We start from the raw sequence: 25,310 nt of genomic DNA on the forward strand, positions 1-25,310 counted from the left end.
GATTCATGAAATATACTCAAAACGGAGTAGAGAACACTTATACCACTCCATCTGGTGAAAATCGCCTAAAAATCACCCAAATACGAGCTCTCCAACTCAAAATATGACTAAATGAACAAGCCCTCAATATTATATGTTTCTGCCAAGCTATTCTGCCCCGTTTCTTATGCCAAACAATCCCGAAACCCGCTTTTGATGCCTCCAATGACTTCCTCGTAAAATTTCAGTCAGTTTAGGCTTTTGAATCACTCTATTTGACCTTAAAATGAAGGAGATATGTTCTTTTCAATAATTGAAAATAGTGCAGATTTTTAAATACGAATTCAGTGGCAATTCCGTAATTAATCTGAAAAATCTGGAAACTCAATTCTTAGTAAAATGATCATAAATTTCTCATATGATGTCCAAATTCGACGATTCTTTTTTGCTATGGCTCTATAATTATGATACAATTCTAATGCTTCAATCAAAACAGAAATTGGAGCTCATTTGCTTAATGTGGTGCCATTTATGCATGAAGAAACAACGTCGAAACATAATATAAAAAAACGAGCACAACACAACTCAAACCTATCTTAAACTCACCCAAGCCCCTCAGGACCCCGTCCAAACATACTAACAAGTTCCATAAAATAACATGGACTTACTCGAGGCTTCAAATCATGCATAACAACATCAAAACTACGAATCACACCTCAAATCGAACTTAATGAACTTTTGAAAACTTCCAAAACTCGTGTCTAACCATATCAAATCAACTCAGAATGAACTCAAAAGAGCTAGATTCACTAGGGTACTGGGCAACACTTTGTATGCTCCTCTGTCTTTCTTCTTGTAGAAGTAAGCAATATGCTCTGTCAATAGTAGGAGAAGACTGCATCATCATTATGTTTCCTCTAATTCCAGTATATATCTCGTTCAAGCCCATTAAAAATTGAAGTCTTTCTTCAATAACATGATTCTTCTCAAGTGAACCACATTTGCAGTTCACACAAGTGCATATTCCCCTAGAGTCAATGAGCTCTATCTCATCCCATATAGCTTTCATTTTGTTAAAATATATTGCAATATTATTTGAACCTTGCACAGTTTCTAACAATTGTTTCTGTAACTCAAATGTTTGTGCTAGATTGGATTGGTCATACCTGTCTTCAAGTTGTTTCCATAAAATCCTCACTGATTTGGAATGAATCACACTTGACCTAATCTCAACTGTCAATGAATTAAGTAACCATGCGAACACCATGTCGTTGCATCTGATCCAGGATTTACGATCTGTTGCTCCATCTTTGGGTCTAGGTAAGGTTAAATCAATGAAACCCAGCTTATTTTTTTGTTGATAATGCTATTAACACTGCTTTTCTCCATCCTCCATATCCAGATCCATCAAATGGAGGAGATACAAGTGATATACCAGGAGAACCAGAAGCATACAAATAATATGGATGGTCACAATCAATCTTCTCCATTTCAATCACAGTTGCAGATTCAAAATTAGAAATCAAAGCTGAAGATGTAGAAATTGCTGCAAAATCCAGCAAATATGGATTTATCAAAGACGAAGGCGTAAAAATTGGAGTAGAATCCAGTGAATTAAGATAAAACTGGATTAGAAAATCCAGAAAAATTCGAGAATTATTTTTGTAAAAAAATCAAATCAAATCTGGATCGAGAATTCTAAGCTCTGATACCATGAGAAAACTCGTTAGAAGCTTCTAGACATTTAGGAATTGAAAATATCTGATTTTGTTATTTCTCTTAACTACTAACCATACAATGATCTACATGTATTTATATGCAATGTACAAAACGACCTAACTAACTTATTATGTGTACAAAATATATTAGTGGGGTACAACTGTCTTGGACAGTTAGGATTAGAAGTAATCAACAACTCCGATGCTGCCACATGTCAAAGCTTATGTTCCAATTTATCAGCTTCTCTTGTGTAGAAACCTCATTTGATAGAGTGTGAGAAACCTTAGCAGCCTTCTTAGGATCTTCATCGCCAACACAGGTACGCCCTACCCAATAGCACACTATGTGAATTGTGACAATTTTTTTTTGCGATATAAAATTTTTCTTGCAGCTATAAGTACAGATCATGAGCCAACATTCTTCAGAATCAATGAAAGATGAAAGATGGAGAGGGGCAATGCGAACTTAAATTGAGGCTCTTGAAAAAAAAAGACATGGGTAATTGAGAAATTACCACCTGGAAAGAAAGCGCTCGAATGCAAGTGAGCCTAAAATAAAATATCATTCTGATGGTTTAGTGGAGCGATTGAAGCACGACTAGTGATATTTAGCAACAATCAAATAGAGGGAATTAACCACAATGAAAATTTGCTCCAGTTTCCAAGATGGTTATAATGCGGATATTTTTAGTTGTAGCTGCAGCAAAGCAGTAGGAGTTGCATCAAATGGATGTATATAGCGCATTTCTACACGAAGATCTCCAAGAAGAAGTGTACGTGAAAATGCCTCTAGGTTTCAAAGTACAACGTCCTAATATGGTTTGTCAACTACGAAAATCATTGTATGGATTGAAGCAAGTCCCAAGACGATGGTTCGTGAAATTATTAGCTTCCTTGAAAGAGTATGGTTTCACACAATCCTACTCTGACTACTCATTATTTACTCTATAAAAGATTGATATTCAACTTAATTCTTATCGATGTGGATGACTTGATAATTTTTGGAAATGATCATGGTGCCATCCAAAAATTCAAAGGCTATTTGAGTGATTGCTTTCACATGAAAGATTTGGGCGTTCTAAAGTATTTTTTGGGTGTTGAAGTTGCTAGAAATCCAGAAGGTATTTTCCTATGTCAGGCAAGTATGCCTTGGATGTTATTTCTGAAGTTGGATTACTAGGAGCCAAACCTGCAAATGTTCCTCTGGAGTCAAACCATAAGTTAGCATTGGTTGAAGGACGCCCACTTACTAAATTAGAGAGGTATCTACGATTGATAGGTCATCTTAGATATTTGTGTTTCACTAGACCAGATTTGTCCTCCTGTGTGTATATACTATCCCAATTTATGCATTTATCACGAGAAGAACATAGGGAAGCTGCACTACGTGTTTTTCGATTTTTGAAAGGAAGATCGGCGCAAGGTATTTTACTGCGGGTGCATGTGATTTGAAGCTATATGAGTGGTGTGATTCAGATTGTACGTTGCCTTTTAACAACGACGATTTCTTACAAGGTGGTTTTTGATCTTAGGAAATTCACCAATATCTTGAAAGACTAAGAAGCGGCAGATTGTGTCCAGGTCATCTGCAGAAGCTGAATACAGATCTATGGCCACCATAACTTGTGAATTGAAGTGGCAAAAGCGAATTTTATTCAGCCCGGGGTTGACACATCCTACTCCAATAAGACTCTAATTATGATAGTCAATTAGCACTGGACATTGCAAAGAATCCATTATTTCATAATCAACGGATGAAACACATTGAAGTGGATTGTCATTTTCTCCAAGACTAGATAATGAAGGGCAATGTTTGTCCATCACATGTTTCCTCTAAAGTGCAGCTCCCTGATATTTTTACGAAAGCATTGGGAAATTAAGTAGCAATTTGACTGCCTCCTTCGCAAGTTGCGCATTCAAAATTTCATGCACCAACTTAATTGTTGGGGGGGGGGGGTATTAGGCAAGATCTGTAAATACATAAATATATTAAATGTATATTGTGTAGTTATATTTGTTAGAGATGTGATATTCTAGGAGATATTATAGAGACATGATATTTTGAGAATATTTTTAGGAGAGATTTTGGGGAGTAATTTAAATTCATGTATATATACTCTACTTTCTTGAAATGAGAAAGTAAGTCAGATCCTTCTAAAAGCAGTGCAATCTTTGTTGTATTAAATATAGATGTTCATGAAAAATTGTATACGGGGAACATACTACCTATACGGGGAACATACTACCTAAATGGGGATAGTAGAGAATCAACGGTGCATCCAATGTAAAGTGGCAAATGAAAGCCATGCACACTTGTTCTTTGAGTGTATTTATATTGTAAAGCATGTATATGTTTCCTGGTAAATAATAAGTATTTCTAACTTATAAAAAAATGTGAAGAAAATTGGAAAGATATAAAAATGTTACTGGGTGACACATTATTCATCCATATTAACGAATATATGAGTTACTAGTGTAGATAAAGACATAATAAGGGATATGATGATGTAGTGAAAATGGTAAATGTATTAGTATTGCCATGGTAGTGATAATCAGGGCAAAAAAAATATAAAATTATATTTACATATTATAGCTTGTTATTCCCTCATGCAATTTGTAAAATATGGTTTTATATATCCTCGTACATACTATATTATACTTTTACACTAATGTTCATGTGACATGGTTCTTCCATAACTCTTTTTTCTTATAAAGGAGGACCCCAACTTGTCTATAATGTAATTTCGCATATTACTTAATTTATATCTTATTATCTGAAAATATTTTTTCTTATTCTTCTTTTTCCTCTATTGACAATATTTGCTGGTAGTGTTTCTTAATTTGGAATAAACAAAAAAAGAAAGATAAGTACAATAATTTCAAGTCAAAAAATATTCAAAATAACATCTGAAAGAGAAATACAGTCTAGAAGTTGATTCCATATTTTTTTTTTAAAAGGTGGAAGAGAACTTATACTTTTTGAACCTTAAAAAGTTATTTTTTTCTTCTCAAACTTCAATATCATGAACAGTTTGAAAACAGAGTTAGATGAGTTCAACTTTTAAGGTTTTTAGCATTAAATTCATTATATTTTTAAAGTTATGGGTTTATATTTACTATTTTTACAATTTTAATGAATTTTTAGATATAAATTTTTACTCCACGTCGAAAGTTGTGGGTTCAGTTGAACCACCGACAAAACACTATATCTGTCTCTGTTTGAAAAGGCACACTCATTAACCTAAGTATGCCCCAATGAACATTTGTAATTTCATTAACTATTTAGGTTATTTTTCAAATATCTGCAACTTTCCTCATCACATACTGTTAGTATTTTTTCCAGCTAACCCACATCATCAAATATTCAAACTAGAAAGAAACATTGATTGAGATTTTGAAGAAGGCATATATAGTAAAAGTGAAGCATAACATCTTTTTATATGTTATGCTTAGATAATTTTATACCTTCCCTTTTCCTAGTTTCTTATATCATTTTTGTGTTTATTGGAGCAGGATTTTGTGACTCGAGAGAAAAGGAAAATATGTAAATACAATTGGAGAACCAAAAAAAAATAGTTAAAATTTAACTTGTTCTTATTCTTGTCGCTATGATTGTGTGAGATGAATATGACCTTGAAATGATATTATTTGGTGTTCAAACAAAGTCTCACATTAGTAGCTGAAAAGATTGGGAGCCTACATATAAGTGTAGATATATCTTAATGGTGTGAGACCTTTTGGGAAAATCGTACGGGCTTGGTCCAAAGCGGACAATATCACACCATGTTAAGAATATCTTTGGACCGTTTTAGCCCAACAACTTGTATTAGAGCAAGGTTCAGATTTCTACATATAATCTAGAGTTAAGATGTCTTCATCATCTTCAACAAAGTACGAAGTAGAGAAATTTGATGGGGGTTTTAGTTTCAGCCTATGGAAGATTAGGATTAAATCATCCCTGGTGTTACAAGGTTTATGAAAGGCAATTGATGAGGATTTTCCTGAAGAGATGCAAAATATATAGAAGGCAGACCTGAAGGAGAGGGCTTTGAGTGCGATCTTCATGAGCGTTACAGATAGCGTTCTTTGGAAAATTGCTGAAGAAGCTTCTGCAGCAATGGCATGGAAGAAGCTGGAGGATCTATATTCTAAGAAATCGCTGACAAATCGCCTCTACCTGAAAAAGAGGTTATACAATCTCGTATGAACGAAGGTACACCTGTTATAGCTCACCTTGATGAGTTTAATTCAATTATAATGGACCTGAAGAATGTGGATATCAAAATTGAAAGTGAGGATCAGGCCTTGATTGTGTTATGTTCTTTACCACTGTCTTATGATACACTGCTATATGAGAAAGACAGTATTTCATTAAAAGATGTTAGTAATGCACTAAAATCTAAAGAGTTGAAAAAAGAGCTTTCCAAACAATAGAACTGAGGGCGAGGATCTTGTGAGTAGAGGAAGAACACAATAAAAGAACTTTAACAGGAAAAGGTCAACCGCCAAAACGAAGTCTAGAGCAAGGAAGCAGAACTGTTATGAGTGCAGGGAGCAAGGTCATTACAAGAGAGATTGTCCTGAGCTGAAAGAGAAAAGAGGAAAGCAGAAAGTAGATAATTCGGATGGTGTCGGTGTATTTTCTGAAAACAAAAGAATGGGCATTTCCGATATTTGTTAAATGGAATACAAAGGTTGAGAGGCATACGGAAAGAAATGTTATGCGTCTTTGAACTAACAGTGGGTTGAAATTTTGCAATTTTGAGTTCAATAATTTATGTAGCAAAGAGGGCATAGTGAGACACCACACTTGTGTTAGAACACCACAACAAAATGGTATTGCAGAACGTATGAACAGAACGCTTTGTGATAGGTCATGAAGCATGCTTTCACACTCATGTGTTAGCAAAGATTTTTGGGCTGAAGCAATCAATACAGCTTGTTATTTGGTCAATAAATTTCCTTCCATAGCTATTGAGTTCAAAACCCCTTTTGAGGTATGGCCCGGTTCGCCTGTTGATTATTCAAATTTAAGGATGTTTGGTTGTCCTGCTTATGCTCATGTGAGGGATGGAAAACTTGATCAAAGGGCAAAGAAGTGCATATTTCTAGGGTATACAACTGGAGTGAAAGGTTATAGGTTGTGGTGCAGAGATCAAAAGACTCCAAGGCTAATTATCAGTAGGGATGTGACGTTTAATGAATCTGCCTCTTTGAATAGTTAGAGGGAGAAGGAAATAGCAAAAACAGATCGTGGTGTTAGTTACCGTATAGAGATAGAAATTGAATCTCCACTAGCTCAGCCCAATAGTTCTAAAGTAGAGAAAGTGGATGAGGTACACAATATTGATCAAGATGATATTTTTGATGCACCTGCACAACAACAACCATATAACAATGCAACAGGCAGAGAGAAGAGAGTGATCAACCGACCGCAAAGATTGGCAAACGTAGTTGATGGGAATCTTCTTGGATATACGAGTCCTGTGAGATTTGCTTGGGCAATTGCAGAGACTGATGAGTTTGAGTGTTATAGCTATCTAGAAGCTATTGCGAGTACAGAACTAAATCGACGGATTAGTGTTATGGCTAAAGATATTGAGTCTCTTAATAAGTTAGGCGTTGCCTAGACTTGATTGATATGTGCGGAAATGGGTAGAGCCCTTGCAAGGGCTAAGGGCAAGGTAAAAAGATGTTGTTCCTGTTGATAAAGAGAATTCAAGCCAAGGGGAAGATTTGTTATTTTGTGGCTTAAATTATTCCCTTGTATTTTTAGGAAACCAATAATCCCTATAGGTTTAAGAAAACTCATTGTTCTAATAGATTTGGGAAAGGAAAATCTATTGTCCTTGTCAAATTGGGAAACCTTTCTCTTATAGGTTTGGCACTATTTGATATCTATATATAGGGATTGTAGTTGGGGATTCTATAGATTATATTATGCTTTTTTCTCATTCATAGTGAAAAACTCTCTCTACTTCTGCCCCAGGATTAGGCTTAGCCGAACCTCATTAAATCCATGTGTTAATTTTTCTTCTCTATTTGCTTTGTGTGTGATTGTATGCTAGTTATCCCACAATCTTCCGCAATAACTGGTATCAGAGCCTAGGTTCGGCGGGACGAGTATGGTTTCACGACCTAAAAATCGACCGGTCGTGATGGCGCCTATCATGAAACTAGGCCAGCCAACTGGTTTTCAAATAATCCATATTTCATTTAAAACTTAAGTTAAACCATGTTTCCAACTGAAATCCGATAAAAAATTTAAGGTAAAAGTCAAACAAAGCTAAAAATATAAGCCCGACCTCGGGTGTCACTAAGTCATGAGCAAAATACTACAATTGTTCGAAATAAACAAGACTAACATAGTCTGAGAATAGCCAACAAATACATTAAGAGGAAGATAAGGAAGGAGAAGGCGGGACTGCGATCGTCAGGCAGCTACCTCGCTATCTCCAAGGAAAGTCCACAACTGAAATGATCAGCAACCGCTACCATGACCCAAGATACCTGGATCTGCACACAAGGTGCATGGGATAACGTGAGTACACCAACTCAGTAAGTAACAAGTCCAAACTATGGACTGACAGGTAGTGACGAACTAAACCTCAACAGGTAATACCATTAAACTGTACAGAAAAGTAGACATGCTTGCAGTTCAAGTAAAAACTCAACAGTAAATAAATACAATCTAAACAGTACGGAGTATAAAGCTCAGGAAATCTCCATGTACCAATGCACAGATAGCATGATCAATGTTTCGTGTACCTCCACTCACAAGTGCTCAACCACTCGGTACTGTATATGGCCATCCAGCCCAGGGAAGATTCATCCCGGAAATATATATATATATATATATATCACTGACCGCGTCATCTAGTACCGAGGAAGGCCATTCCAGCCCTATGGAGAAGATCCATCTCCAAGTATGAATACTTCAGACAAGATCCATGTCCAGGGAAGATCCATCCCTCAATATCATCAACTGCGCTCACTGGGGTGTGTTACAGACTCCGGAGGGGCTCCTACAGTCCAAGCGCTATCATAATCATCAATATAACCACTGCGGTGTGCAGCCCGATCCCACAATTGTCACTCACAATCAGGCTCTCGGCCTCACTCAGTCATCACTCTCCAGTCTCACACTCACGGGCTCACAATGTCATGAAACTAGCCCGAAACAAAGATATGATGTGCCAAATAATTATAACTAAGACTGAGACATGATATGATATGCATGAGCAAGACTAAGTATAGAATATCAGTGAATGTAATGAGATGACAGCAAGAAACGACCACTCGGGTCTCAATAGTATCGGCATGAAGCCCTAACATGATATCTAACATGTCTTCATAGCACATTTACTTAATCACATGATAGAAATGCGAATATCAACAAGAAAGAGTTACTAAGGGGTGCCATGGAATGATTCAGGCCGCAATTCTCACGGTGCACGTCCACACGCCCATCACTTGGTATTTGCGTCACCTCAATAGTAATCATAAAATACATAGTTCGGGGTTTTGAACCCTCAAAACTAAGTTTGGAAGCGTTACTTACCTCAAATCAAACCAAACTCTAGCCCGCGACGCCCTTGCCTCTCGATTCGGCCTCCAAATGCCCCGAATCTAACCAAAATCAGTATATAACCATCAATATACGCTAAAGGAATGAAACCCATATGAAAATTATTAAATTAACTCAAAAATCCCGAAATTGGTCAAACCCGACCCCCGGGCCCATGTCTCGAAATTCGATAAAAATCACATCACAAGAATCCTCATCCTCCCATGAGTCCATACATACCAAGAACATCCAAAATCGAACCTCAAATGGCCCCTCAAATCCCCAATTTAAACTCTCCAATTCCAAGCCCTAATTCCCCAATTTTTAACACTTAAATTTCACTAATTTCATGTCTAATCAGTTAGAAATCACTATAGAATCGAGTGTTAAGTTCACAAATCTTACCTCCAAGCGTTACCCCTTGAATCCCTCTTCAAATCCTCTCAAAAAGCTTCAAAGCCGTTCAAAAATGGTGAGAAAAGAGCTGAAAATCGCGAAGGCCTCTATTTATACTCTCTGCCCAAGTGCTCCCTTCTTTGCGAACGTGGTCAAAGCCTCGCGTTCGCGAAGCACAAAAATACTGCTCAATCTTTTCCTCTTTCACGAACGCGAACTCCACCTTGCAAACGTGATGCCTTGCCTAGCTTGGCCTATGCGAAAGCGTTCTTCTGGCCGCGAATGCGATGCCTTAGGTCCTGATGCCCAAGCCTGTTTCACCCTTCTATGCGAACGCGAGCTCTGCCATACGTTCGCGATGCACACTCTGCCTCAACCTTCGCGAATGCAGGACCAATATCGCGAACGCGAAGAGCAACTCACCTGCCTCACTCAACATCCCTTCGCGAATGCGAGAGCCCTCTCGCGAACGTGAAGAACAAATCTCTGCAACAAAAATACCAGAAAATCTGCTATCTTTCCAAAGTCCAAAATGATCTATTAACCACTCGAAACTTACCCGAGGCCCTCGGGACCTCAACCAAATATGCCCACACATCCCATAACATCATTCAAACTTGTTCCAACCTTCGGAACTAAAACAACATCAAAACATCAAATCACCATCGGATTCAAGCCTAAGGATTTCCAAACTTTCAAATTTCGCAAATGATGCAAAAACCTATCAAACCTCATCCGAATGACCTGAAATTTTGCACACACGTCACAAATGATACAATGGACATATTTCAATTTCTGAAATTCCATTCTGACCCCGATATCGAATTTTCACTACCGACTGGAAAATACCAAATTTCCAATTTTGCCAATTCAAGCCTAAATCTTCCATGGACCTCCAAAATACATTTCGATCACGCTCCTAAGTCCCAAATCACCTAACGAAGCTATCCGAACCATCGGAATTCACATCCGAGACCTTTTTCACATAAGTCAACCTCCGGTTGACTTTTCCAATTTAAGCTTACTCAAAAGAGACTAAGTATCTCATATCTCTCCAAAACCACTCTGAACCCCAACCAACCAACCCGATACTACATAATATAGCTGAACAAGACATAAAGAAGGAAAAATGGAGGAAACAGGGCAGAAATTCATAAAACAACCGGTCAGATCATTATACATGGAGATGGTAGAGTGATGTGCAAGGCGGTGTGCACATAAGAATAAGCTAGTTGCGAGCTTCCATTGCCATAATGCTCAAATAATATGGGTGACACACAATGAATCTCGAAAATTAACCCCTGGATCGTGATAATGAGTCACATGGAACTTAGTCGAGAGGGAGACTCATGAATTGTGGGTGAGTCACGTGGAACTTTGTTCGAGGGGGAGATTGTTGGATGTGGGAACAAAGTCTCACATTGGTAGCTGAAAAGATTGGGAGCCTACATATAAGGTGTAGGGATATTTTAGTGGTGTGAGGCCTTTTGAGAAAACCGTGCGGGTTCCAAAGCGGACAATATCACACCATGTTAAGAATAGTTTTGGTCCGTTTTAGCCCAACAACATTAAATTAACTAAGGATAAAATAAGAGGTAAGCCCTCCGGACAAACCAAACTCAAGTATCTCTATCACCCGCATTCTGCTGGATAATATCAATAAAAACGACATATTCGTATTTATGTAAAACCCTCAAATACTGGCAGTACCTAAAATATTATCAACATAGTGGTCATCTAATATCTAAACTTAGGGGTGTACATGGACCGGGTTGGTTCGAGTTTTTCAATTACCAAACCAAACCAATTGTCTCGGATTTTTAAATCTATAAACCAAACCAAACCAATAAAAGTCGGGGTTTTCAATCTCGAGTTTTCTCGGATTTTTCGATTTTCTCGATTTTTTCGGTTTTTTTTCGACAAGATCTTAATAGCATAAAATTTATAATTTGTGCTCTAATATTTCTTAGGTCCTAATAGGATAAAATTATATAAGATGTTAACCAATAAAATAATATAAAATAATGTGAGATGAGTCATGATTATACTAAAATAGTCAATAAATCGCATAAAATAAATATTGTTAATTAATATGCCATAATAAAAATAAATATAATCTAAAAGTACTAAATCATGTTAAAATAAGTACAACTAATAAGTACTAAGTATTAAATACATGACTAAATAATATTAAAAGTAAGTTATGTATTTTCACTATCTAAAGTAATGAAAAACTAAGAAAATAAATATCCAATACTATTGTCATTCCTAGTATTGAATTGATTTTTTTTTGTTAATATATTTATTGATTTGATTTTGCTTTGGAATTTATTTGAGTCACTAATTTTTATGGGCTATAAAACATATTTGACCATTCAAAAATTCTAAATCAAAGCTTGAAATAATACATTAAAAGAGAGAACTATGAAAAAGATTAAAAAATATTTATAGATTACATTACAATAATTATTTTTATGTATAAAATATTTTAAAACTTGTATACATGCAATGTCGGGTTGGCTTGGTTTCTGTTTAGTTTTTTTTAGTTAAAACAAAATCAAACCAATTATGGTCGAATTTCTTTTTCTAACACCAAACCAAATTAAACCAAACCATAATCGTGTGTTTTTTTCCTCGATTTGACTCGAATTATCGGTTTGGTGCAATTTTTTGGTTTCCTTTGTACACCCCTATCTAAACTTTACAACTCAAAGAAGACTCAAAAAATGACTCATTGAATATATAGAAGTTAGAACGATTCTTAAAAGAAGATCTTCTTCTTCTTTCACCACTCCCATTCCCTCTCTAATTCCTCCAAACTTATATGGCCCTTTTTGCTTCTAACGATGTTTCTCTTGCCAATTGCATTATATAGCTTTCTTCGTAATTAATTATATCGTGAATTACAATATACGGTATCGTGACTCTCTTTGTTATAGGTGTTTTTAAAAAAGATCTTCGAGAAATTAATGCGTATAGAGGATAGGAGTACACGGGTGGATCTTTGATGCTAATCATAATTGATTGAAAAACTTTGCGTTGAAATCATTCTAAAAAATCTTGAGCTTACCCCATAATTATTCCCAATAACAAATATAAAAGGAAAATGAAGAAAAGATAGAAATGAAACATTATTTTGTTGGTTGATATATATTGGCGAATTGCTATATTGGCTTTCCTTATATAGTTATTATTTGATAAAATATTTGAAATTTTATTATGACTAAAGTTTAGACAGATATATCTGAAGTTTGTCTGCACAAGCAATATGTCAAACTTCAATTAAAATTTATAACTTAAGACGAGAATTTTTACAATTTCAATCTTTAGTCGCACACGTTTGAAGTTGATATGACTTGAATAAACTTACAAAAACTATGAACTTCGATTATATATTAAATTTTTTGCCCATTGATCAAGTGACCTTGGGAGAAATGCACCAGTAGCCATTTTTAAGCATGCTATTTAGAATTTATCCACAATTTACAATGTATTTAAAGACTAAATAATTTGTCCAAACTTTAGGACTAAGTATCCTGATTTTTTGTGTCCTAAATTTTTGAGCTAATTTGGAGTTCAAGACTTAGTGTCCTAAATTTTTGAGCTGCTAATTTGAAACTGAGGACTAAGTGTCCTGAATTTTCTGAACTGCTAATTTAAATTTTAGGACATAAGATTCGAATTTTTGGACGCAGTTTTTGAATTTTATGACACGATTCCTGAAGTTTGAGAGAATTGGCTATTCTTTGAATATATCGTAAGCTGTGAATATATTTTAAACAACATGCTTAAAAGTAGATATCTAGTATTATTTCCACAGTGACTCACCTAAAAGGTTAAAAGTTCAAGACCAGCTCCTTTCGAGGTCATACGTGAACTTCACCCTTAATAATCTATCTGTACACTTGCCCCTTACGAATGGGCAAGTGCACAAATAGTCATTTTCAAGGATGCTATTTAGGGATTAGTCAATATTTTTTGTATTAAAATTTTAAATTAAAAATTTTAACTTCAAGATAATTCAGGATATTTTTGTCCTGAAAAATAAACTGAAAAAAATGAAATAAAGGAAAAATAAACTAAAAAACTGAAATAAAGAATATACTGGCTAATTCTTAAATAGCTGCCCTTTAGAATAGCTACGTGGTGTCAGTTCTACGCTTTTACGAAACACAACTGAAGTCCAACTCCAATAGCAACCTAGCCCACTCAAAAATTTGAAGCCCAAACAGTTGTCTCTTTCATTAGCTTTCTCCTATATTCGAACTCCCAAGAATTTGGATTCCAAATTAGGGTTTATCCCTCCTCACTCCTCCGCCTAAAACCCTATTCAAATCGATTGGATTTTCACTGTAAAATGGGTAAGCGGGAAAAGAAGGAAAAGAAATCAGCAAAATCAGAAGCTATAGAGTTAGAAAAATCAGCAGAGGTAAAAATTAAGAAATCTAAAAGAGTGCGAATTAAGGAAATAAAACAAGACTATGATGATGATGATGATGATGATGCTGAAGCTAATGAAGACCTGAGCTTGAAAATCATTGAGAAAGCTTTGCTTCGTGGGTGCTCAGTTAAAAATGGCGAAGCTGTAATTGTTACAGATTTGAAGGGTGAAAGTAGAAAGAGCAAAAAAGAGAAAAAAAAGAAGAAGGAAAAAAGCATTGAGTCCCAAGATGACCCCGTAAGTAGTTCAATTTTGTTTGAAAATTTGTGATTTATTTTAAGAGAAAAGATTTGTGAGTGATTAATATGATTTTCTGTTTAATTTTGTTATTTCAGGTGTCAAGTGGAATAGATAAGGGTTTTAAAACTTTCTGTAATGAGATGTCTCCGGTAATTTGAATTTGTTTTTGCAAGTTTTGTTGCCTGTTTTTTTTGCATAGTTTGTATTCACTGAGTTGCAAGGTTAAAGCTGTATTTGCTTTGAGCTTGATCGCTTATATGTGCTTTATCTTCATGACTGTGTTAGGCGGATGGAGTGAAAGAAGAAAGCATGGATATTAATGCTATGAACGTCGTTGATGCTGCAGCTGAAAAGAATCCTGCTGAGATGCCTAATAATGTTGTCCTACGAAGGCTTCTTGTGAGTTGAAGTAATATGATTTGCAGTGTTTTTCACAAATCCAAACACTATTAAATGGCTTTGTATGGTTTATATCTTTATTATTCATTTGTATGATTTCAGCGGGGTCCGAGGTACTTTGACCCTCCAGACAGCAGTTGGGGGACCTGCTATAATTGCGGTGAAGAAGGTCATGCTGCAGTCAACTGTACTTCAGCGAAACGCAAAAAACCATGTTTTGTTTGTGGGAGTTTTGACCATAATTCAAAACAGTGTACAAAGGTTAGTGGTCTTGCATTTATATAAAGACATCACCGGCAGGTCAATAGTATTAGGCATACACATGGATCTTGCATTTGTATATCCAATCTGAATATCGTCTAATCCTAGGCGCTGGCATGCAGCTGTAGGACTTTGGAAAAAAAGCCAAACATCCTGAAGTGTATTTTGCACATATCACGGAACCACTCTCTGTTTTTCTCATTAGCTTCTAATTAATATTACACATTGACTTTTGCTAGATATGTTACTGGTGCACAATAAGTGACCAATTTACTTTTTTATTTTGGTCCAAAATAAATAAGTGTCCATTTATATAATCAAGAAAATATTCAATTTGTTTTTCCAAAATTACCCTTATGTACATATCCCTAAAATTATGTACTCCTCACATTAAATTATGTTGCAACATTTAATTAAAGGTAGTTTAGTTACACTACCTATTTTTGTCTAGAATTTAATATTTCCTTAATGGGTGTGCAAAAAGCAAATTGGTCATTCATTGTGGACCGGAGGGAGTAATAGACAGCTGTTCCAAATTTTGAAAAACACAGCAGTATGCTATTTATGCAGAATGGTTATCATCTCATTGGAGTTTTATTTCCAACAATTCACATTTCTGAAAATTTATGATTTTGTGTTCACTCTAATTTTATTTGAATGACATGAATTATGGGTGTATAACATTTGTAGATAAACTATTCCAAATTAAATCTTTGATTGGAATACTATCAACAAATTCTGGCAATCTAAATTCACTAGATGTTTCATTGAGTCTCTTCTACTTTCTTGACTTATCTTAATGACATGAGTTGTCCTAGACTTCACAATTCTTTACAAGCATATATCTATGTCATATGAACCTATCCCTTTAATCATAGCCTACATGTGAGCTTAAGAAGATACTAGATTCAATGCTAACATGGAGACATGTGATTTGCAACCATATGTCTAACTTATACACAAATCAAACCAATACTCACTTAGGACTAAATCCATTTTTTTTTTCAAGTTCCTTCGGATTATCCAATTAATGTGACTGATGGATAATGATCCTTAATCTAACAGATGGATACGACTAGAGGCATTAAGATCAAGATTAGATAATATCCATTAGGAGAAAGCTTATAAAAGAAAAAAAAAGAACTCATGTCTTTTGTATTTATAGACTGCTAAAAAGGGTTAGGTCATCTGACCACTGTTACAGTGCTGAATAACTGCCTCATGTCCATTTATGTTGCTGGTGACACAGCTCTAAAAGTCTGGCACCATGGCGCTGGTCTTCACCAGGTTGTGCGCCTTTAGTATTTTTCTTCGTTTCTTTCTGTAGGAGAGTTCAAATTACCTGCCGTTGATATGTTGGAAACTAGTCTTTGAGAGGGTCTAATTATGCCAACTGTCAGGCCCTAACTCCTAATAAATTAATTTAAATTCAAAAAATGATGTTTATAGCATGTTTCATTAGTAATAGTTTTCCCTCTTCTGAAAAATATATCAAACTAAATGAGAGAACCCTATGAATTGTCTCAACAACCTAGCAAATCTTAAGCTTAAAATGGAAGATCTTATCTATAGAAATCAACTCGAATTTAGTAATGTGATTGTGTTGTGTAGCACTGCCTATGATAGTCTTTTGTCCAAGTTTTTGATGATAGAGGGTCTGTATATTCTTCTCGACTTCAAAATCCCTGCTTAGAATTAGTTATACTTCCAACTAAAACAGTGGGTGATGTGGATGAACGTCGACAAAGCGATTCAACTAACTGTGTACTCTTTGACAATTGAGGTTCACAAAAAGTGGTAAGGCCTACTATGCTGAACCAGAAAACTATCGGAAAAGAAAAACTACGCTGAACCAGAATGCTAACCGCTAAACAGCCACTTCTTCCCAATCATCGCTCATCACAAGTTTTTTAATCGTTATAAAAAGTTTTTTTCCCGTAGTCACTCTCAAAGTAACTTTGTTTTTGTAGTTCACCAATGCCTCTACCTTCTCTCACACGTTATTTATATCAACTTGCCTAGTCCTCCTGTCTGCTTAGCAGATTAAGCTTCTTCACTAGAACAAGGGAAGCATGTGATGATTTTCTACTTTGATGGTATTCTAAGTTGTAGAGTCATGGAGGTGCAGCTGTTGCGTCTTTTTGTTTGTTGTTTAACCTCTCTGGTAGAGGATTTCAGACCTCATCTGTAGGTTCCCTGCTGATCAGGTTATTTTTCTCGTTAGCATTTTGAATATCCTGTAAGAGAGCCTAAAAGAAATTAGGTTTATCCTGAATTTAAAGATCGATATACTACGTGGATCTTAAAATTCCTATGTTATTTCAATTTGTGGTCTTAGGAGTATATATCTCAGTTTGCTGATTTTGGGCAGGGCAAAGATTGTTTCATCTGTAAGAAGGGCGGTCATCGTGCTAGGGATTGCCCTGAAAAAAACCGAATATTTGAAAGTTCAAGACGCTGTTTAAAATGTGGAGATTCTGGCCACGATATGTTCTCATGCAGGAACGACTATTCTGCTGATGATCTGAAGGTATTGCTGAAGAAGCTTTGATAACTTGAGTTTTGTTTGTTTTTGTGCTTAACTTATCTATTTTCCCATTTTCCTCTTAACCTTGACAGGAAATACAATGTTACATTTGTAAGAGATTTGGTCATCTTTGCTGTGCAAGCTACCCTGATGGTGGTCCGAGGGAAATATCCTGTTACAGATGTGGTCTACTAGGCCATACCGGTTTGGTAAGTAAATGGCCATGAAATGACATGACTCCTCGCTTTGTTTGTGTGTTCCCCTTGTCCATATTTTGGAATCTTTTTGGGATGCTGTCATTTTCAACTTACACATTTCCAATGCAGGCATGCACAGGATCTCGTGGGGAGACTAGTGGTACATGGCAGCTTAGTTCTTGTTATTGGTGTGGTGAAGAAGGACATTTTGCACGAGAATGCACTAATTCCAATATCGTAAGTTACCATATCTAATTGACAACTGCTCATTTGCATCCTTCCATCACTTCTTTCCCATTTATCTCAACTTTTCTCTCCCTTTATAGATCATTTCTTACTTCCTACACTAAATCTCCTCATTGCAATGTTACCTTACTGTGTTTCTGTTGTATGTCTAAAGGTCAACAAGTGGAATCGGGAGTTATCGACCCCCAAGATGAAAGTGTCTAAGGAAAGAAAGGAACATCATGAGTTTAGGTCTGTTCCACATGATTTTGGTAAGGCAAGAAAAAAGAAAGCAGAATATGGAGGAGGATATGCATCAGGTTACAATACAAAACAAAGGGCTGGTTGGATCACTGATGATACGGAAGACTTCCCTCGATCCAATGGTTGGAGATCTCCTTCAACTCCTACAAATAAGAGAGCCAGGATATCCAACTTTGGGGCTGGTGGTCATGCTTCTGTTTCTTATTCATCTAGAAAGTCCAACAGGCGTGATTTTGATAATTCAACTTTTTATGGGTCAGGCAATTATCATCACCATAGGTTTTCGGCTTCTCGATTTGGCAACAGCAGTCATGATGGGAGGAGAAATTATAATTGGTAGCGAAAACCCTTTATCTCCTTTTAATTATTATTCTTATATTTTAAAATTTGGTTCTCATTTATTCCATTTGTTGTTCTCCTGCCTAAGTGGCATGTAAAATTAAGTTTTGTCAATTGTTTAACTATCTAGATGTCTTTACCTCTCTTCAAAAGATTGTGAGATGACTGCTCATAGATTCTGCCATTGTGTTCCTCAACAGCATGGTAATTTTATGTCTAATGCTATACATTTTCTTATTTAATTAGTTAGCCATTTATAGTTGAAATCGTAATAACAAATGTACTCTTGTCTAAATTTGTTTTTGACGGTGGCTTCATGTCATATATATATATATATTACCCTTCGGGGAGGGTCTGGGGAGGGTCTCCTGGAAACAGCTTCTCTACCCTTCGGGGTAGAGGTAAGGTCTGCGTACATATTACCCTCCCCAGACCCTACTTGTGGGATTTTACTGGGTCGTTGTTGTTGTTGTTGTATATATATATTTGTTGATTTTATTCAATGAGGCATTCTAAATGAAAGAGCAAGTGAAGGGAACGGCAAAGCTAGTATCATTTTGTTTTGAAATCCACTGATCTAGCCTTAAAAGTTAAGGAATTTTATTGTAGTCATCATATAGAGTGAATTATTTAAAATTATTCTATCTTTGTTTCGCTTATAAAACTACTAGATTGTCGTTTTTATTTTAACTCTCTTGTATCTTACACATATATGAAATGGTATATTACTTTTTTCATAGGTAAACGTTGGTTACATTGACCAAATCACCTAAATTATTGTTGCTTATAGAGACTCCCAATTTGTTTGGGATCCAATTGTAGTAAAATATACAGGAATCAAAGCTCGGGCAAATTGTTGAGTATATTAATGCGTTTTTATATGGTTAACACACTTATTTAAGACTATTTATCTAAGTAACATTGCTTTTATTTTATTTTGAAAATAGCAATTTCTTTTACAGTTATAGCAGGTTTAAAAAATAAATACTACCACGGATTAAGGATATTTTCTCATCATTGACAATCCCAAATTCAACCGTGTCTTGTGCATTCAAACTCACTTTCTCTCTCTTCTTTCTCTTCCCCTCAAACCCAACCTATTTTTTATTGCTGTGGAGAAAATGGAATCTTTGTGGAAATAAAAAGTAAGCATGGAGAGTTTAGAAAAAAATGCAACATGCTAAGTGTTTGCATTTCTCCGACGCAATTCTTTATTTTTTTAATCGATTATTATATTTTTGTACTTGTTTTTTTCTTTTTGACGGACTCTTGTACATATATAATGTATATTACAAATTATAACAGTATTATTATGAGTATAATGATATATGTTATTAACTATACTAATGTATTATGAATGTAATAATATATATTGCTAATTATACAAGTAATATTATGAGTATAATAGTTATAAAATTAATTATACACTATTATTTTTACACTGTTAATGTATATAACTAATTAAACCAATAATATTATAAATATACTAATTATATAAGTAATTATACCAGTTCTATTATAATTATAATATACTACATAATATACCAATAATATTATGAGTATATACTAATAATAAAATTTGGTGTTCTTTATCTTCTCTATTTTCGAGTTTGCATCTTCCTCGACATAATATAAAATCTAGACCTTTAGAATATATAAAATATGTATATGAAATTTATATATTTATGGTGATTGGGTAAGTGTGATGTTTATAAGTATTATTGTAATTAAAAATATATCTTTAAATACAAAAAAACAGCTAGAATAAGTTAAATTTGCTTATGACAAGTACAAATGAGTTGTAAATGAAGCTGGTTATGTATGTCAAATCAACTCATTCTTTTTCTTTTTCTTTTTCTCTCCTCTTTTTCTCTACTTCAATCCGAACTTTGTCTTTTTCTCTCCGCTATTTTATATTATCTCTCTTTTTCCTTTCTTTTTCTTTTTTGTTTATTTTCCTCCTCCTATCTCCTATAGACTTATCAGACTTTCAACTTCAGTTCCCCAAGAGAATCATGGCAAAGAATTTGGATAAGGAATTAATTATTGGCCAATCCAAATTTAGATTTGTCTCAGCATTAAACTACCGTAAATTTGTGTCACTACAAGTATTTTCCATGCTATAAATTTTAAGCAATACAATGACACTTGCTTAGTCATATTCTTATTCCAGTCAAAATTATTGAAATTATTTGTTACATCTTTTTGACAATTAAATAGATTTTTAAAAGTGATCCTAAATTGTGATTTACCAATAAGTTAAAACTTTTTGTACAACATAGTGGGGAACTAGGATATTTTAAGGACAATGAATAACTATTAAAGCTAGTTTAAATCTATTATATCTATAAATTTATACAGCAAGATATAATATTTTATAAACACGGGATCGAAAGAAAATTGTATGAAGTTTTAAGGAGAAAACAAGGTGTTTATACTTAAGATTTGTCGCTAGGGGTAATATCCCTTGGGTAAAGCCAGTCCCTTAATTGTAACCCACCACATCGAAACAACTAAAGTATATTTTATTTATCACCACATGCACATTCAAAGTTTGAAAGAAAAAAGTATGAGGCATTATCACAAGTACTGTATTTTGGTTACGAACTGATTATGCATAGATTTGTAATGAGAAACTCACGACATGCATCATTTGGCTTTCCTTGTCTCAGGATTAAGGTTTATATATGTTATGTTAACACGATGCAGTCACTGAATAAACCATTTCACTGAAACTTAAAATATTTTATTTAATAGTACAACATTTTACATACCATTTGAAACAAACTTCTTTTCCGAGAAAAGGGTATTGCATGAGTAGTACAATGTTCTAGCTTCTAGAGCTAGAATTTATTCCAAAATAGAAGAAAAACATACTAGCCAAATGGCTTCCAGAACGAGAGCTGGGCTTTAATATTTTTATATAAAGTATGACTGGGACATGCCAATCAATTTGTTTCCGAAATTAGTAGATTGCGCCACAAATAGTTTTACCAGTAATGACATCCCACCTGCAATACTTGCAAACTGTAGCATCACTGCAATCTAAATCTCCGTCACACCTTGCAAAGCAAGTAATAATACGATTATTAGGAAGGAGGAGTAGGTTTTGTTCGATCGCTCGTAATTCAGGAGAAATGTCTCGAACGGCCATTACATAACTTTTCGAAGGCCAAGTCAAATGAGCTGCAAAATAAAACCAAAATAACGTTAGAATGATACAGAGTATTAGTAGACATGTCAATAAAATAAGTTTCACTTTTGCTTAACGGAAACCTAAACGCACATGTGTGTGTATGAAACGCAAGAGATTATGTATATATATTTACGCACGATCAGCGGCGAAAGCTGAATTTTTAAGGGTTCAAAAAATTTTAAAAAATAACTATGCAAAGAAGCTAAGGCAATTCAAGACCAAATATATATTATTGTATTAAATGGGCCGGAACCCTCTTCCGCCCACCTAGATTAAGATACTAGAAAGGAAGAAGATAGTAAATATAGTGATGCAAATGGGGCAGGACCGTACAAAATCATGAAAATAATGCTAAACACGCAACTTATGAGAAGCTAAAATATTAGTAGATCAAGTCTTGCTCTTTGTCCCGTCCTGCTCTGCTCTATTCCATTTACATCCCTATGTATAGACATTAGTTATGCATGAGTATGCAGGAGCAATATTTTTAGGTACTAAGAAAAGGAAAAAAAGAATAAGGATAGTAATTAACCAGTGAAAAGAAGAGCAGTGAAGATGAAAGCCAACTTAAATGTTGAACACAAGCTCGCCATTTTTTGCACTGTTCGAAGAGAGGATTGTTGTCAATGTATTAGTGTGCTAGCATTCCTTTGAAAGGGCACTATTTATAGGCCTTGGTTATAAGGATCACAATCATCTATCCATGATTCCAATAATTGTTTACTGATTATGATATAAGGCTAAGCCTTTCAAGCTTTTCAGTACTGCTATTAATGTCCCAACACAGTACTGATAATATTTTAACACTTTGGAGTAACTAACTTTCCCACAATGATTTGTCTTCATTATATTTTAATATTCTTTTAAAATTACACTCTGTAATTACATACAAGTTGATTTCATGTCATTATCTTTTTAAGTATTTCTTAGTTCTCTTAGCTTTTCGAAGGAGTCATTTGTAATCTCTTTCCAATTAGCTACGTATTTCATCAACTTATCTTTCCGTATTTATGCAATGACAAATTAATCTTTATATTATCAGTGTATTTTAACATGTGATAATAAGTTAGTTACCCTTTATATATATAAATTAATACATATCATCACAGGCATACACATAATTTCTTGTAAGCAACATCGATATTTAAAGAAATAGATGAACAATTCAATATACTGACATCATATAGTGAAAAAATAAAGTTTATGTCCGATTAACAAAATATATTACTACAACTCTCCTCAACGAGTTTCTAGTTACTCTTTTAAAACAGACATAGTACTTAATACTTATTTTTGTATGTAAGAACCAAATAATCTACTTCATTTTTCTAATGTTACAAATTAGTATCGATCAATTTCTTTGCCAAAAAAAGAAAAGATTAGCAAGATAACTTACAATAGAAATAGTAGCAAGTAGCACACAAAATCCCCATAATTGCAAATCGCAGAGAATGAGTGATTTTTTTGGGGGTCTTAGGTTTGATGAAATAATTATAATCCAGAAGGCATTAAAATTATGTTTGCCTGCTGAATTAAACCAAACTCATATTTGGTCTCTTGATTTGGTGTACAGCCCGACGGTCATTTTGAGGTCTAGCATATCCTTCAACGGTTTGAGACCATGAATTGCTTCACTTTATGTATCATGACTTGCGCATGTAATTTTTTTTGATTTTCGAGAAGTTCAGAGTTGATTTAGAAGAATAATTCTCAATTCAGAAGCTTTAAGTTTGAAGAGTTCACCAAGGTTTGATTTTTCAGTAAACAACCACGGAATTGGGATTTGAGGGTTATAATAGGTTCGTATGATATGTTTGGACTTGGGCCTATGTTCGGATTGAGCTTCGAGTGTACCGGGAGCGATCCAGCGCACATTGTTGAAATTCCGCGTCTTGAAGGTTTTAGAGTTTTCTAAGTTTGATTTGAAGTAGACTATAGTGTTATCCATATCTGTTTGAGATTATGAGCCTTGGGATAGGTTCGTACCGTGATTTGTGACTTGTGCATAAAATTTAGCGTCGTTCCGAGTTGTCTAAGTATGGTTTGTCGCGATCGAAGTTGGTTGAAATGAGTTTGAAGATTATAAGTCGATTAATTTGGTTTTGAGGTGCGATTCTTGGTTTTGATATTATTTTACATGTTCCGAGACTTCGAGTAGGTCTGTAGTATGTGTATAGACTTGATGGTATATTTAGGTGTGATTTCGGGTGGCTCGGCTGAGTTTCGGACCACCCAGAGCAAAGTTGGAATTGGCAGATTTTTGCTGGTACTAGTGCTTCCCGGACGTGAAGGGTATCCCGCAAGTATCACGACCCGGATTTTCCACCCTAGGGAGTCGTGATGGCGCCTGTTAATGTGAGCTAGGCAAGCCAATTATTGAACGAATAACTTTTTTACCCTTTTTATACTCTTTAAAATTATAAAGCAATAATATGTAAATAGCGAAAATTTAAAATAAGCGGAAGAAAAACAATAAAATATCTGAACATGTATCTAATACAATCGTTTAAGCCTTAACTACCCAGAACTGGTGTCACAGTACCACAGACGATCTAAGATTTACTACATACAAAGTTCGAAAAATAAACGATATACTGTTTCTGAATTAAGGAAATGAAACAGGGAATAAGGTATAGAGGAAGACGCCAGGGCCTATAGACGCCTGCAAGTCTACCTTGGATCTCCGCGTGGACTGAAGGTAGCCACCTAATCTACGGTCCAAAAGCTGCTCCGGGATCTGCACATAGTACAGAGTGTAGTATCAGCACAACCGACCCCATGTGCTGGTAAGTGCCTAGCCTAACCTCGGCGAAGTAGTGACGAGGCTAGGACCAGACTACCAAACAACCTGTGCAATTCAATTATATACAGCGGGAAAGAAGAACAGAAATAAACAGTCAAATATGGGAGGGATAACATGCTGCGGGGGAGATATAAATTCGGAATAGAAAGATAACAGGTAATTGAAAGAAACAACATATCTCAGATTTCATCAAGGAACCAGAAATCAATAAGTACACGGCATCACCCTTCGTGCTTTTACTCTCGTCCTCACCAAAGCAATCAAGTAAATGTGCACGACATCACCCTTCGTGCTTTTACTCTCGTCCTCACCATATAATCAAAATAATCGGCACGGAATGGTACATCGTGCGGCACGACATCACCCTTCGTGCTTTACACTCTTTCCTCACAAATCATATACGGCATCACCCTTCGTGCTTTAACACTCTCTCACCAAAACAATACACGGAATCACCATTCGTGCTTTAACACTCTTCCTCACCCAAACAACAATCACAAATAATAAGAAAATGGAATAAATGAAATTACAATAAGAATCCCGGCAAGGGAACAATAGTTCAACAATCAAGTTCCGGCAAGGAATAACATCAAAAGAAGCATTAACATCCCGGCTAAGGTGATAATATCAAAAATAACAAATTCCCGGCAAGGGAGATAATATAATGATTCTCTTCTCTTTTTCACTTTTACTTCACAACTCACTTCACAACTTTGAGTCAATGCTCTGAAAGGTTCAATTTCCACTTATACTTTCAC

General features: G+C 35.1%; 2 protein-coding genes across 2 annotated transcripts; one reads left to right on the forward strand and one right to left on the reverse strand.

Annotated features, from left to right (window-relative positions):
* Positions 1–754: 754 nt before the first annotated feature.
* On the reverse strand, positions 755–1,246 carry LOC142172634 (uncharacterized). The gene has a single exon (XM_075236300.1). The coding sequence runs from the start codon at positions 1,244–1,246 to the stop codon at positions 755–757; it is 492 nt and encodes a 163-aa protein (XP_075092401.1).
* A 12,682-nt stretch (positions 1,247–13,928) lies between these two features.
* On the forward strand, positions 13,929–18,795 carry LOC107786809 (uncharacterized). Its single transcript, XM_016608313.2, has 8 exons — positions 13,929–14,338; positions 14,437–14,490; positions 14,627–14,740; positions 14,843–15,001; positions 17,373–17,531; positions 17,621–17,737; positions 17,855–17,962; positions 18,126–18,795. Exons 1-8 carry the CDS (start codon positions 14,018–14,020, stop codon positions 18,552–18,554), a joined length of 1,461 nt encoding a protein of 486 aa, XP_016463799.1. The 5' UTR covers positions 13,929–14,017; the 3' UTR covers positions 18,555–18,795.
* Positions 18,796–25,310: the final 6,515 nt, after the last annotated feature.

This window comes from Nicotiana tabacum, chromosome 18 (genome assembly GCF_000715075.1).
Source record: "Nicotiana tabacum cultivar K326 chromosome 18, ASM71507v2, whole genome shotgun sequence".
In the NCBI taxonomy this organism is placed as follows: Eukaryota; Viridiplantae; Streptophyta; class Magnoliopsida; order Solanales; family Solanaceae; genus Nicotiana; species Nicotiana tabacum.